Raw genomic sequence first — 16,341 nt, 5'->3', positions numbered from 1 at the left:
CTGTGCAGGGCAGGCCATGGTTACAGCATTCACCTCTTTGGCAGGAGTAGGAAATGGTCACCTTCTGCATCTGCCTCATAGGCTTCTCTGTGGCTCTGTTGTTGAAAGCAATTGATGCAGTGCTCACTATTTTAATAAGCAAGCATGTCGGCGTAATGCACATATTGTAAAGACATATCTAGCATCTCCCCTTTCTCGATGGTAGCAATTGCCGTGCAATTTTTTATTTAAAATTGAAAAAAATGTTTAAATTCACATTTTGCACTAAGTGTCAGTCACGTAGTTTGCCAACAGAAGCTCAGAATGTACAAAAGTATTTAAGTAAGATTAATAAAAAATACCAAATTCTAATGTGGAGCTACAGAGCTGGTTCTTTCTAGTTGGCATGGGTGCATCGTGAGGCGATTACACTTGATACCCCGTTGCTGTGATGGGCACAGCAATGACAGCCATCGAGAAGAAGACTGTGCCAGCTGTCCTGGCAGTTTTGAGGTTACTGTTTCTTTACGTGAGGGACTGTTCTGTTTTTTAGCACAGTTTTGTCCCTTTTTTCCTTTTCTTTATTAAATTGTGACATCACCGAAGCCCTCATAAATCTCAAATATGTTGAGAAGGGGTAATGCAACTTGATGCTTCGCTGCCACAGAGCTTGTAAATATCTGCAATGTTAGCTAACACTTATCTTAGAAAGATTGCGAAAATATGAATTTAGTGCTGTTGGCTCTGTAATATTTTCTTCGAGCCAAATATATTTCTCTTTAGGCACAAATTTCCATCTATTTTAAGCCAATAAAATAGCCTGCCATCTAATTTCTAGGTATCGATGACCTACTTTTTCCTACTGTTTGTCATTGAGAAGACCAAAGCTTACTCCATGAACATTAATTACTTTTTTCATCACATACGATGTGTATTTTGTTTCCATGTCTTACAGAATAAAGCAATTATGGAACGTGTAACAAACTTGTCAGATATGGTAGTTGGTCTTGAATCATTTATTGGCTCTGAGAGAGAAACCAATCCATTATACAAGGATTACCACGGTAAGTTCCATCTTTAGCAATGCGAAAAGTCTGCCCTGAGTGTTTCTAGGGCACTTAGCGGTTTTACCCTCCAATTGGGTATCTGCTCTAAAGCAGAATTTGATTTCATTTTAGAATATACCTCTTAAATGTTCCTCCTTGCTAACCAGTCTTGAGTTAGGAAAATTTTCCGTAAAGTGCATTAAGGCTGCAAAGGAAACATGGCAACTCCTTGCATGTTGTCAAGCCGTATTACTGAGGCATGGCTCAATCAGATGTACATCTCAACAGGCAGGCTTTGGGGAATTCACATGCAGAGGAGGCTTGGCAATCATCTGACCAGTGAGCTGAACTTGTCATGAAATCAATACTTCTGATCTGACGAGTTTTAAGTAGAGAACATGGAAAAACATATATTATATTAAAGGGAATAATCTGCTGAACGATGTGATTATATATATAGTTTCTCTAAAAATAATGTGCGGTTTTGCAGCTTTCAGTTAGAGCAGCTATGCATTTACAGAAATGAATGTGGATGTATGTGGCATGTAAAATGTGAAACTAATCTTAGCAAAAAGGCATGTAGCCTTTCAAGTGATTTATCTTCAAAATGTGTAATGGCGTTTAATCCTGTATTTTTTTTTTTTCCCAAAGATTCTGTAAGCTGTTTCAGCAGAACTATTTAAATTTTAGAAGATTAGATTAGAAGTTATGCATAGCCCAAGCAGTGAATAACAAACAGTTACAGCTAATCCAGAGCAGCGCTCGGAGCGTGCATAAATTACAGCTATTATTATTGCGATACTACTGTAGTTCCATGGAAACCTTCTGCTGAAAGTAAACTGCTTACCAAAACTGGCTGTAAACATGTGAGAGCGTGGCAGTGCACAGCAGAATGTAGAGAAACAGCAGCAAGAATGGTGTTGAGATACCACAGTGTGTATGCAGGCTTTGAGTAATAAATGAGGGGGAAATGTTTTGACGAAGAAAATAGCACGTATTTCTCCGTCTGAAAAAGGTGGATGAAAAAGAAATTCTAAAGAAAAGCTGGAATAATTTGCCTAATTATTTTCCCCGTTGTATAATCGTGATGTGGCATTTGTTTATGCTAACATAATTCTGTCAGTTTGATACTGCTTTTCTCAGCAGTCAGGAGATCTTTTTAAGACAGTGTGCTTTTTAGCAGTTATTTCCTATTCTCCTGTAAAAGCTTAAAAAAAAAATCATTTTTGGTGCTTCTTAATAGAATTATATACCAGTGCACAGCTTTTGTGAGTTAGGCAGCCTTAACAGTCTAGTAATAGATATTTGTAATGATTTTAACCGTGTGGGTTATTTTCACCTACGCTCATGTTTTAGGATGATTTATTTACTGCAAATGATGGGAGTTTTTGTCATTAGTCAGGAAAAGTTTGTTTAAATTCTTGCATTATTTAGCAATTCTGCACTAGTAATTTTGTTAAGGTGTCTGTAAATGCAGAGGGTTGAGGAGTCAGTAAAATAAACAATGATATAAATTGGCTGTAATTAAACGTTAAAAATAAGACGTAAAAACAACCCTTTGTTATGCCTGCTGCTCCCGCACATAATGGTTGTACTCTGAACTCAAAACTGGAAGGAATATTTTTTTATGCTATCAGATTGGAGGCAGAAGTAGAAGGCTTACATATTCGGAAGCCAATTATTACAAAATATTTTTGTAACAACATGGAGGACTTTGATTTTAGTACCTTATAAGCATTTGGCTTTTTACAGTATTTCAATTTTAGGAGCTTTCTTTCCCTATTCTCCCTTTAAAAATGAAGTAAGACCCTGAAAAATACTTGCCTTCCTTTAAATAAGGGCTTTAATGTTTGGGGTTTTCTCTCTCACAGCTGCCGTTTTCAGGCGAGATGCCTTTTGTAAATGTTCAGTATTTCCATTTTGACACTGGCTTTATGAATAGCAAATATAGGCCAGTAATCGAGAAGCCCTGTAGAATTTTCCTGGTTTTCAGATGTAGAAAATCACCCTTAGGTTGTTCAGAAACTATATTAGGCTGCACAAAAACCATCCAGCGTCCTTGTCAGAAAACATCAGCTTGAGCTGCGAGTGACAGAATGCAGAGCTTGCAGAGTACCTAGCGCTGGTGCAAACATCTGAGCGGCCAGCTCAGCCTCTTGTGCACGGAAAATGGCTTTCTGTGCGGATGGCGGAGGGGTTAAAATTCATGCACAGGGTGCTCGAAATCGGTGTTTTCCAGAAACTTTTCCTCAGCCTTCTCGAGGGCGCAGCACCGCTCATTAGAGCCTCGGTGGTTATCTGTAACCCATAAGCCTTGTTTTGCTGGCTGCTTACTGGTGCATTTAATAAAATAAAGATCACTCAGTGGTGCCGTGGGCAGCATGCAAGGTGATAGCCATATTTGCTTACTGTAAATACAAGAGAAAATCACACACAAACCGGCTGTAGTTTTGACAAGTATTAAGATCCCTCTTTACATCTGTACTTCTGTACCAAAGTGCAATTAGTTTTCCTCGCACAAGGATTTCTGTTTATCTTATTCTGCTTGATTACTTGAGTATAATCGCACCGTTTGCTTCATTGCTCCTGGTAGTAAGCTCCAGTTTAAAAAGGGGAGGATGAGTGTGTGTAAATATACAGGATTCTGCTGTAAGACTCTCTAATTTATGCATCTGGATGACAGCGTTTTCTTATTTTTTTCCCCTCCTTTACTTTTTCTTTCCACAAGGTTTGCTTCATGTGCATCAGATTCCTCGGCTTAATAGCTTGATCTGTGATGTGTCAGACACGAAGGACCTTGCTTTTAGATTAAAAAGGAAGCAGTTCACCGTTGAGGTAAGAGAAGCGGTTTTGTTTCACTATTTAGAACCCAAAAGGTGGAGCTAATCCCGTCTCTTATGTTTCGTTTTGTGAAATGCATGAAATATGCATCGGACGCTGTAGATTCTTTTCGTTACGTTTTTGCTTTTCCGAGCGGTTTTACAGAACGCTGCCGTATGCCTTCTAATTAAAGACGTCTCGTTTGCCACACTAAATCGGTCTGTTATAAATAGTTTATTTTGGTTTAAAATGTACATAGAAAGTAGGCCACAACCTTCAATAACAAAGCGTGACATGTTTCTAAGGATGTCAGGAGCATATTTAATTAAATGTTAATGACTTGCTCTTACTTCTGTTAGTGGGTGGGAAAGTAGCTACATGTTATTACCCCGGTAGAGGGATTTTAATGTATAATGCTGCCTAAAATTGTGTGTGGTATGAGGGATAAGTGTCCTTATCAGTATTCAGAAACCATTTTCTTTGCATTACTGAAATCACCTTTCGCTCTTTTATGTCATTTTAAACACAGTATCATTTACACTAATGTCCTTAAGTAAATTTCCTACTAAATTTAAACTTTTTTCCGTGACCTTTATGCAGACAGTCCTGATAGAAGGCAGTAATACAAAAGATGTATTTCATTTTAATCTTGCTAAAGAGCAAATGAACACAGCGCTATTAAGCAATTAGAGCTGATGTATTTATTAACCAAGTAATGCTTAGAGATGGGAGATGGCTTTTGGGGTGATGTGATAGTCATCGGTACAGTCTGGGCAAATTTTTTTTTAACAAAGACATAAAACAGCCAAGCATCCCTGACAAACCATTTTGTTTAATCTCTTTTCAAATGAAAAGCTCTTAAGCAGGCCACTTGTCTTAACTGCTTGAAACCATAAAAGGAGAGAATTGCCACCAATAAATTAGCATATTTTTTACTCCATCACCAAATGATGGTCAATGTGGCTTGGCACTGCTTTGGTGTTTGGGACTTCACCCTTAAGTGACCACTTTGGCCCTTATTTGACCCTCTGCCCTTTTTAGCTGGCCACTTGATAAGGTAACTTGAGGGTTCCCTCTCTTCACTGCCCCCTCCCCTTCACAATTGCAAGTAGCCCTAACCTATAAATCATTGAAAGGGCCCTATCAAGTGACAAATTAAGGTGCCCTCCTCCTAATTAATGGTCATCAATGTCTTTAATTATCTAATCCTATTGAGAGCAGTTAATAGTTAATCAGGCAGCCACTTCTTCAAGCAGGTCATCTCTGCATGCGTGCCAGAAGTTTCCCAAGTAGAGGTATCCTCTTCAAAAGCCACTTAGAGGCAAATACATGAAGGAGGGCTATTTTCCCCAAAGACGTTCATTTGTAACGTTTCTCATTTTCCAGCGAATGCAGTTAATGCAACCAGGCGTTGTGAGGTATTAAGCCATTTTAGCAAATGCTTGCAGCAGGACATTACAGGCAGAAACTTTAGTAGTCTGCAGCTGGTTTTAAAATACAAATGTTTTTACTGCTTTTAGAAGCCCAAAGAAGCACACAGTGTCATTAGGCAGTGCAGGAAAATCACAGTTAGTAGGGCTATAAATTAGAAAATTGTGATTCCCTCCACTTTGAATCCTGACTAAGAATATATCTTTTCTGTGTGTGATTCTAATTCGTAATGTAACTTGAAAGGGGGAAAGTGTGGAGGGGAACTAAACAGGGGGCTCTGTAAAAGGAATGTGATTAGCCATGGGACGGAGCTGCTGGGAACGGCTGCAGTGGAACTCTCGGAACAACCTGTTGCCCCAGACGTGTCCATGACCCACTGGAGTAATTTCTCTCTTCATTGCTCAGCTGCAGCCCTTTTCAGTTTTTGTTGGAGATATGCTTTCCAGAAGTTAAACTGACTCAAACTGGTCCTTTTTGAACTCATGAGATCCTGCCCACATTTCATTACCCCAAAAGTTTTTCTTCCTTATACTGGGATAGGCAGACTGCAGTGATGCTGAGTGGAGCAATGAGTCCATAGGAAAATGGGAGCAAGGGAAAATTGAATTAAGAAGGGATGTGAATACAGTCTTCTAAAACTGGGTTCTGCAGTTAGAATGTGATGAGTCAGCAGTCAGTTTTGTTCTGGTGTAGAAGCATGAAGCTGCACAACAGCCTGCATTACACGCACGAGCATGGTTTATATAAAGTGCATCCAAGTTTAGGACTGCTTTCGTAGCTCAAAAGCAAGTTTGAAATATATTTTGAGTACATAGCAGTTTTTGGAAAGCGACTGCTTAGTTACGTACCCAATTTGGGTTATAATATTGGCCTCCTTCAGATGCCTCTCTAAGATGAAATTGCTTAAGAAAAGTTCGAAATACATGACTTCTGACTAATAGGAAAATTTTTTCCAACAAGTTTTTGTCAATAGAACTTTCTTATTTTATGGTTTATAATGAGGGCACAGGGCATGGATTTTCTCATGTCTGCATCACCAGTTTGGCCCTCAATGGTAACAAACTTTAAACGTCAGGTCTGTTTTATTAGACTTCATTTCTGTGGGAGGGACTCTACCTCATTATAGCCTGCAGAATCATTTAACTGTTGCAATCTTTTTTCTTGCGTCTTCATCACAATCAGATTGATTGAAGCGTATTGTAAAGGGTGGGGATTTTTTCACCTGATGGATGGCAATGCTTTTTGGTGGGTAGTTATGAGCGCTCATTTTCAATTTATGAGGTAGACCTTTCCCAGGTGCACTTCAACCCTTATGGTAAAAGGTGTAGTAGCTGCACCCGGTTTTCCCAAATCTTCGTGTTAGTTAATAGCTATATATTAGTAGATGCAATATTATCAGCGACCAATCTTATGTGCATGCCTCTTTAAAGGACACAATTTTGAAGTTAGCCTGTCTAATCCTATTTCTTCCCACTTTGGAATCTTAATTAGAAGGAGATAAAAACCATCATTTGACTAAATTATTGTCTTGAATCTGTAGCAAAAGGTATAATCCGCAATTGGGCCAATTAGTGTACCCCATAGTTAGCTATGCTGAGGCAGGAAACTTGATTAGATCTGACACCAGCCTAGTTCCCACTGTTGTTTTGCCAGGTATGATGGTCAGACTTCAAAGGGCTTGAGGCATCAGCAGGGCAAGGTTTGGAGGCCAGCTTAGGTCCGGTCGTTAATCTCTCTGCTAAAACCACAGCAGCCCTCGCACAAAACAAGCTTACACGACACAATCATGCGGTATTAAAGTTTGGGTTGAGTCATGCCAATTTGCCTTTGATTTTCTGATGATTGACTAAAAGATGGCTACATGACTAGACACATACTGAAAGTTTACTGATTAGGTAAGTTCCCCAAATATTTGAAATATTTTTTGATTTCTCAGTTAAATGATATGACAACGCATTCATCTTGACAAAACTTTTCGGCAGAATTGTTCCTTAAGTTCTTTTTGCTTTTTGCTGTTGCTGTTGCTCAGAGTGTAACTTTTATTAACGCTGCATACATTTTGTAGAAGCATTATTCTCACCCTTTCCTTTGGTAGAATTTTTTTCATTGTTGTGCCCGAGCCTCCTGTATCAAAACCAAAGGGATCTGTCTCTGATTTTTTCACTCCTAGAATGTCTGAGGAAACGTTGCCTGTCTTTGTTATTTAGGCACAATCGCTCACAAAAAGGGAATTTCCTCTTAATTATTTTCCTCCTAAACGTTGAGTTAAAGTGCTGTTCCACGGCTGTGATTACATAAGTGTTCCTTTCTTTTGCCTTCTGATTCGTTGAAATATTGCAGTAACAGTGACATGTTTCCATTCTGAGAAAAGCCTAAGGCTGCTTTAGTATTATTCCAAATGATTGAAATTGCCATCTTGCTGACTTTCCCTTGGGCAGCTTAAGGCCTGTTTACTTTTGTATTTGTTTCACATGTTCCCTCTGAGTTTGGCTGGCAGGACATCATTACCTGGTTTGACAAGACAGTTGGGGAAGATTCATATTTGATTAACTCCCTTTCTTACTGTCTGGTCAACGTAAACCTCCAGAATTTTGTGTTTAAAGTTAAAACTGTCCATAAAGTCTGATAAATGTATGCAAAAATGAACAGATTTTTTTGAAATTCCTGAGTTTTGCTTGAATTTTTCAATCTTCAGGTAGCAGTCAATTGTTAATAGCAGAGAAAAAAAGCTTTTACTTATAAGCTGCATATCATTTGTCTGACAGTTATTACAACTGCTGTGAAATTTTCGTTTTTATTTATTTTGAAGAATTCACAAGAGCCACATGGCAAAAATAAGTAAGTTTCAAGAGCGTCATGTACGAGTTCAGGAGATTCTTTTCTGAGAGATGTTTCCAAAGAGGAAAGGAAGAAAGTCAACAGTAAAGGGCTCCTGTGGCAACCAAGCTGTAGCTTCTCGGTGGTAGGCAGATACAACATGGCACTGTGGAGCACTCTGACTGCAGTGCATTTTGCCTAGAGTCAGTTGTCAGAGTAAAAGGATATGTCTTTGGAAGGAAACATCAGCACAGAAAACAGCAACAGGATCTTTATATAATTAAAAATAATTGTATGATTCCAAAGGCATCGTAATGATGTTCTTCCTTCGTCCATCGTTAAAAGCGCTGTAAGAAAATCAGCGAGCAAGATTGAGTTGTAACTCCAGATAGTCATGCACATGTTGTGTTTCCAGCAGGAAGGAGGCTTACAACCCTTTTCCTTTAAAGTGGTAGATTTGGCAAGTAAAATCAGGAAAGGTGCTGTATCTTCCATTTTTTATTTCACACAGACTATACTGTGGAAAACTTCCTGTTAGAGAGCTAGAAGTGCAGCTAGCCACTGCGACACGCTCCTCACCAAAGGAGATTGATAAGCCCGAGTCAGAAATGATATCTGCAGTGTTTCAGCGTGCTATTGGTGTAGCACGAGCTCGGTTCTGATTCTGTGATGCGCTGAACAGCAAACTGTGCTGCCTGTAACATTTTACAGTTGTTCATTAAACGCACCAAGGGCAAGTGTGGACATAGTGGTTTGGGATTATTAGTGAGCTGCTTGTCCTGGGGGAGCAAATCACCCCTGTCACCAGTACATACGGGATCAGCATATTGCTAGTATACACACACGTCCCATAACAACAAGCAGAATTAAGTGTGCGCTGTAATCCTGGTGGCATCACTTTTTTAGGCTTCTTCCAAGAAGATTTTACTTGAAGCAGCCTTCGTTAGTGGCTCTCCCTAATCCTGGTCATCTTTCACTAACTACTACAGAGTTGTTTAATGTTGAAGTTAATGAACTATCTTGGACAGTATTTTAATGAAAAGGATGTGAGCTTGAGAACTCTCAGAAGGCAGAAGATTGGTTTATTAGAAACTTAAAATGATAGTTACGTAGCAGTTATGTAGTCAGTAAAATATGGAAATTAATTCATGTTGGCTGGGATAAAGTTCACACGGTGTAACACAGGAGCTAATGTATACTACATGATGTATGCTGTGATATTGGGATCTCCATGTAAACAACTCTTGGTATTTTAGAGTCATGCACTGAGGACATTACGAGTCTTGCCCTCATGTTAGGGCCTTGTAAGCTCAGAGTGGAACCTGCCTGTATCAGGCTTGAGACTGCCAGGCTGCCAGTGCCTGTGGCATGGATGAAACCTTGCAGGTAATTCCTGGTTAAGAACAAGACAGAACTATTCTGTAGCATTACAGAAAGTGAACTTCTTTAACTCTCTATGTAATAAAATCCTTCAGGGCCTCTCGTCACCATATATTTGAGAACATGGGTACCCATGGGAATTACACAGAAAACTTTTCTTTTTCCTCATCTTGCCTAGAACAGCAGTGTCATACCTGGCAAACCTCTAGTGGATGTTCCACTTCAGCTCAGGGACACACATCCAGGGAACTCAGCGTGTTAAATTAAGCTTTCTAATAGAGAGGGGTAAAATATTTTAATAACATTGAAATGAAATTTATACTAGTCAGACCATTTTTGTATTGTATTTTCCTGAGCATTTTTCCCATGATATTAATGAAGACATTACCTTAGGCTTATTCAAACAAAAGTCAAAATAGTAATACTTGAAGCTCTTAAATTAGTAATACCTAAAAAATACTTTCCCATAAAACTGATTCTGTCATAATTCCAAGCTCTGTTCTGCATTATTTCATCTAGTAGCCAGTTCAGGTTCTCTTTACCTGGTATGGTGTACTTCACTGAATTGTTTTGTCAGATGCTGTCAAGCCAACCTACCATTGTTAAAGAAAATCAAACTAAATCATTTTGGCATGAGCCTTCCAGGAATAAGGCGCAGAATATGAAGGGTTTGATGAAATCAAGGATTTGATTTCAATATTGTAAAAGACTGCCTGTCAAAAATGTATTACATTCTTTCAAACAATTTTGAATAAATAAATGTGTTTAAAATTGTGACAGTACAATTTAGATAAAGTTTTGGGAGATTATTTTTGAATTGTAATAACTTGAGGTAAAACAGTACTTGGAGTGTTCCTACCTGAAAAGAGGAGAATTTCTGAATTCTAATAGTGCATAGAACTGAAATCAAGTAATATGTTCTATACAAGGTATGGAATTTCAGAACACTTATGGCTTGTGAATATGTGAAGAGGTTTGGTTTGAAATCACCAACTTTTTGTTGTGTAGGTTTCGGTATATGTTCTGAAGATGAATACAGGAAGGTACCATTAACTTTTAGACTGCAGATGAAGATTGTACTATCATGACATTTATTTCAAAAACTACATTTATTTTATGGGTTGTTTGACATTATACAAGTGTAACATGAAGGTTTCATTCAATTTTTCGGAACTTTAACATTTAAATCATAATACATCTGCAGTTCCTTGCCAGTAGACTAAGCTCATATATGTTTGCATTTAAATAATTATGTTGTTTAGAAATATTTATTCCATAATTGCGTTGTCGCAGTGGAAGAACATGCAACAAAGCCATTAATGCAATTAAAGGTCACTTGTACATATTGTAATGGACTGCTCATTCACAGTATCTGTGATAAGGGTCAGCACTGCAGCACGAAATGGATTGGCCTTGTTCAGTCTGTAAATAAATGGGTCAATTTGTCTTGTATTTGCCAGACAACTGAAGTAGTTGACATATTCCCTGTTTTTTCACACTAGAAGAAAGGTAGGCTGAAGAGATGTTTTCTGCTGGTTGGTAAAGATCAAAAATTCTTTTATTTACAAGTGTTCGATTTTTGCAGTAAAATAGTGCTTTTTTAAGGTCTTGGATGTGTTGAAAAGATATTAACCATCAGTATTTAAGAAGCAAAAAGAGTTAAGCACAGTAGTTCTCAGCAGGAACTGAATGCTGTTTTCATTAAATGTTCTCTACAATGCCACCAAATTTGAATAAAAATGTGATATTTCATAATCGCATGGTACAATCACTCTACAAGTGATAATGGATTCAATCCTGATGCTACGCTGTAAAATATATCTCTGGATTCTATATGTATCTTTAAATGCAGGAAAATAAAAATGAAAGTCACATTTTCCTAGTCAAAGACCTGTGTCATACCTGAACCTCCCTGAAATGTGTTGGTGCACTAGTTCAGAACTGTCACTGAAAGAATGGGAATAAGATAACTCCATGGATCAGCGTCACAGAGTTGAGCAACCATCTGTGTCTTCTTGTTTTAGGACAGTTTGTTGTACTTCTGACTGTTTATCTTCCTATACAGAGAAGGGACTCTGTAAACGAGGAAACTGTAAGACAGCCTCATCTGGAACCTTCTGGAACCATCTGGAAGGGTTAAAATGTCATTTTGTGGGAAAACAGCGCAACGAGGCAAAACATTTGCTGCGACTAGTAACAAGCTTAATCAAACAAATTCTAAACGTTTTTAATTTCAAGTTTGAAAATTCTAGCTTAAGGGTTAGCATTTCCAGTCTTAGGAAAAGCTCAACGCTGATTTTCAGTGTTACCTCCTCCAGAGTAAAAGTTTGGATTTGTCTGGCATGACCAAGTAGCAGTTCAACTCCTTTCCACAGCCCTTCCTCCTGAAGAAAGTGAACAGTAATTATGTTGTGTAAAATAACTAAAACTTTGCATCAGTGTGCATAGATAAATAAGTAAATAACGTAATCTTTGCTGTCAGCCCAAACCAGCCATAAGCTACGTGACTTTCAGAAAGCAGCTAGTGACACTCTGTGAAAATAATTCATATTAAATGCCTCATTTCAGATATTAAAGGCTTGGGAAATCCATGTTTTGTAGCTGGTAAAGAGTTCATGGGATCTTCTTTTGTCTCGCTTTGAGCCTGTTATAACAAAAATTACGGAAGGATTTTTACTTGGAGATGCATAAAATTTGTATGATCTGTGTGTCGCAAAGTCAGTATGAGAAGATAGACTTGTATTTTCTACCTAATGAACTACTGATCTTTGGGCACACGAATTCTCTGCACAAGAGAAATAAATTTCTGTTTGCACCTAGAAAGCTCTTGCTATTCTTAAAATAACCTAATTGTTTAATATTTAAATCATTAAGGTCTTCAGTAATCCTTGCTAGGCGTCACTGCGTTCACCTGTTCTGAAAAAGACTTGCGCAGGAATGCTGGAGGTAGGCAGCTTGAGCGTGATTTTAGCTGAATCTTGAGTGCCCTGCTAATTCTCCATCAGGCACCTGGAATATATGTGGGCTTTTGAGATAGGGCCTTAATTACATAATTTTTTTTTTAAACACATGTGATGTGCTTGAATAGTAGCTGCACGATGACTTCACTTGCCATTGGCTCAGAGCTGTGGTGGCCCAATAGGCGTAACTAAAGCAGCAGCACTCCTATGTTCCTAGTCAAGGCCGACAGTATTCCAGCAGACTCTGATTTTTGGATGTGCATTCTTACTTGCTTTTAGTTGTGAGCCAACAAACAATTAGATGAACAAGAGGAAAAATTAGGCAGGGTGCACTCACAATCAGCCCAGGCAAAGGCTCCTCCTGAAACCAGCCGCATCCTGTACCTGTCTTGACACGGTGTAAGTATAAAATAAACACAGCGACGTTTTATTTTCAGCTCTTTTATTCCATGGTCTTTGTTATCTGTTGGTTGCATCTCTTCTCTGATTATTAGCTTTTTAGTAATGTGCTCCTTAATCGATAATCACCGTGGTCATAAACTCAGGCCTGCAATCTGAAGCCCCTAGGGTAACAACATATGCCTCTTAACCAGTACTTCTCACCTTTAGGCATAGGACTTTGTAATTCTGTGTGAATTGCAGGTTTCCTGTGCTGCTTCAAATGCCCTTTCAAAAACCTTTCGCTAACAGAGAGTAATGAGAGGAGCTATGTGAAATATGGCTGCTGTAATGTAAGGAAGAACGGTGCTGCTTCTAGGATGAGTGCTATTAAGAGACACAAACAAGTACTTAATGTGTAATTCTTGCTACTGTTTAAAATAAGGGATTAATAAGAAGAAAATGTAATATTTGTGTTTACATCTGACCCTCAGCAGTGCCATAGCCATGGGCTGTTTGTGTTCGGTCTACATCATCTAGACTAAAAATAGCCTTCCTGTCATCTTATTGGCAGAGGTTTAGCTACTCCTTTAATTCTCTTTAAAAATGGATAGAGAGAAAGACAGCATAAATATTGAATATGTGCAGATATACCAGTAAGTAACTAGCAGGAGATTCCTGACGCTTCGAAAGGCTAAATGGATATTCAGGTTTTGCTCAAATGAAGAGGCATTTTGTAAATGAGGATCACTATTAAATGTATTAGGCTAATCTTTATTTCTGCTTTTGTGCTTCGAAAAAGCCACAAGAATTAGATTCAGATTTCTCAAACTCCCCTAAACCTACAAAGGAAAATTTTTGCTGTGTTTGTAGAGTAATGCTTAAAGGTAGGACTGCACTGAAAGGATTTTGTCAGTGGATTACTTATGTATCCTTCTAATAAGAAGCACATTTTTCTGTGTAGTCTGAACTACAATTACACACATGGCATGAGCTGAGCTCTTCTACTCCAGTCCTTTTGCCTCTCACCTACGCCCACCGTGATGTGTATATGTATCCTCTCTGACATTATTCTGCACTCCTGGCTTAGGAATTACCTATATTCACTCAGAACATGCATGCCTGGCTTACTTTATTGCAACATTTGTTTTTTTTGCTATCTTTGGTTTCTGGAGTTTGTGTTTTGAAAATTTTTATTCTGCTACCAATTGAGTTGATCCAAAAGATCAGAATTTCTTGAAGGCAGAGTAGGAAAAGATCTATTTGAAAGTAAGTTATGTTAGCTACTGATGTTATGGAAGGTTGTTGGTGTCGTTTTGTGAATCAAGAGACACTTGGTGTTGCGTTTTTCACATTAGAGCACCCAAAGGAAAGTGGGTAGTTACATTCCATCTGTTGTCCATGCATTTCATTAGGACAGCCAAGGTTGGTTGATCAGTTTTTAGAACTGATAATCAAAGTGAGCATTTCTGGGAGAAAATTGGGCATAACTGTTGTCATAGATGCATTGTGGAGCCCTGGTAAAAAACGTCTATAGATGTAGCAGAATTTGTACAAAGCCAGTGCTCAGTCAGAATTCATATTTTCATTGTGAGAAATACCACCTTTTATATGAAGCCTTTAGTTAATGTATATTCCAGTGATTTTATGGGTGTTTTTAAAGGGTGTTTTTTTGTCCTAAAAAGAATGAATGTGACTCCACACAGAATTATGTTCCTAAAAGATTTAGTGTTTTCAGCATAATAAAAATATAAAAATACGTCCTGTCTTGAAAAATCAAACCAGCTATTCCTGTTTCAAGTTTCATCTAATACATTGTTCTGTATGGCTGTATGATAAACACATTATTCCTTGAACAGGAATTAAGAGTAAAGCTGCCAGGAAGGGGTTTTGTTGTCAGAGTTGTTCCCGCCTCATGTTTTGTAAGAGATTTCATGGTCCCATTGTAAAGAGTGGATGATTTAAAACGTGTTCCCAAGATAAACTTTCCCATTGTCATTAATGAGGATGGATAATACTGAGTGACAAGTGCATTAGGAATGACACAGGAAGAGCTGTTAGATTTGTCAGAGCCTATCACTTCAGGCAATGAAACTTGAGGACATTCTCTTTTAGCAATTTTTTGCTATTTATTAAAGAGCCAAGACTTGTGATTGCTCACACAGGTGGATTTTACTGTTTTGTTCATTAAATATTTAGATATCTTCGTAAAGGTGAAGGTGATAAATATTAGCACTATAGTCCGCTGCAAGGAGTTCTGCAGGGTACTTTGCTTAGAAACAGTTCTGCAAATCAAATATACCTTTTATTTGTCTTAAAAGTGCTTATTTGGTGAATGATTTTTTGACGTGCAATATTTTGACTGAAAGGAATATTTAACATTATGTAATAAGATGTGCTCTAAAATATCACAAGGCAGCTTCTGGGATAGATCTTTAAAATTAGGACACTACACAAGTAATTTACATTGACTTTAAAAAAAAAAGTATTTCTCCATAGAGAAAGACTTTTTAAATATTTATCTCTGAATAATTAATAATGTATGACTTTTTCTGGTGTTTAAAATCTTTCCAAACTCCAACATGCCTATCAATTTCCATTTTGAACATGCAATTGGTCACTTTTTCGCCTTGATTCATCTTGCCTGGCTGCCAACCAAATTTTGCCTCCGTATACCTTCTTGACACTAATAATGACTGAGTTTCTGTTCGTTTGCGTGCAAGATTTCCCAAGCGGCAGTTTGGGGCTGGGATAAACTATCTATCATGATTGCGTACAACTAATCTGCCTCAACCAAACCACCCAATGATTGAAATTACATTTGACAATTCACCTCTCCTTGGCGTGCCTGAGGTGAACATAGCTACAGACCATCCCCGGAAGGGCATAGCAGCTCTTCCATATGTTGGGGAGGATCCTTTTATTTGTGTCAAGAGACTTTTAGCAAAGCATGTATAGGCAGAGAGATTTTTTTCCTTAGACTTCCTTGTTTTCATATGCATAGCTGCTGCTTTCTCCTAACCAAGACATTTTATTTTTGCTGTGAAACACTTTCTGGTTTTTAATTCGTTAAAACTGTTAAACTTTTTCTCTAGGCTTAACCAGTGCAATACGGCATGTATAGGAGATTAAAAATTCAAGAGGTATTTAAAGCGTCGTGTTTTGTTCATTAGAACATTTTGCTATTAATAGCCCACATGCTAGTCAAATATCAAACAAGATGCCTCTTTCTGTGCTGACCTTTACCAAAGCTTACACCTGCTTGGAGCATTTTGTTAGTACAGAAATTAAGACAGGATGACAAAGCAAAATCTGTTTCGCCACATAAAAAACCTATTAATTATTTTCCAGATTACAGATTTATTCATGTTGTTTATACTTACTGGTTTGAATTGCTGCCTGTGTGAATATGATCAGACAAAACAGACCTTTTATTTGTTGGGTAAGATTACTCAAATTGTCTTCAGAGTAAGAAAGCTTCCTGATTTTTGATAATGATTGTCCTTTTTGTATAAGCTCACTTTTAGAAT

General features: G+C 38.0%; 1 protein-coding gene across 1 annotated transcript in view; it reads left to right on the top strand.

The window, feature by feature from the left end:
* ELP4 (elongator acetyltransferase complex subunit 4) overlaps positions 1-16,341 on the top strand; it is a 122,135-nt gene that overhangs the window by 51,428 nt on the left and 54,366 nt on the right. The window contains exons 8-9 of the mRNA XM_042837218.1: positions 935-1,043; positions 3,754-3,860. Coding sequence (XP_042693152.1) covers positions 935-1,043; positions 3,754-3,860 — 216 coding nt within the window. The remainder of the gene's footprint in view (positions 1-934; positions 1,044-3,753; positions 3,861-16,341) is intronic.

Source organism: Centrocercus urophasianus, unplaced genomic scaffold (genome assembly GCF_019232065.1).
Source record: "Centrocercus urophasianus isolate 14NV4802_14NV808 unplaced genomic scaffold, USGS_Curo_1.0 seq_7, whole genome shotgun sequence".
Lineage (NCBI taxonomy): Eukaryota > Metazoa > Chordata > Aves > Galliformes > Phasianidae > Centrocercus > Centrocercus urophasianus.
The sequence above is the reverse complement of the archived record's forward strand: the minus strand, read 5'-3'. Positions and strand labels throughout refer to the sequence as shown.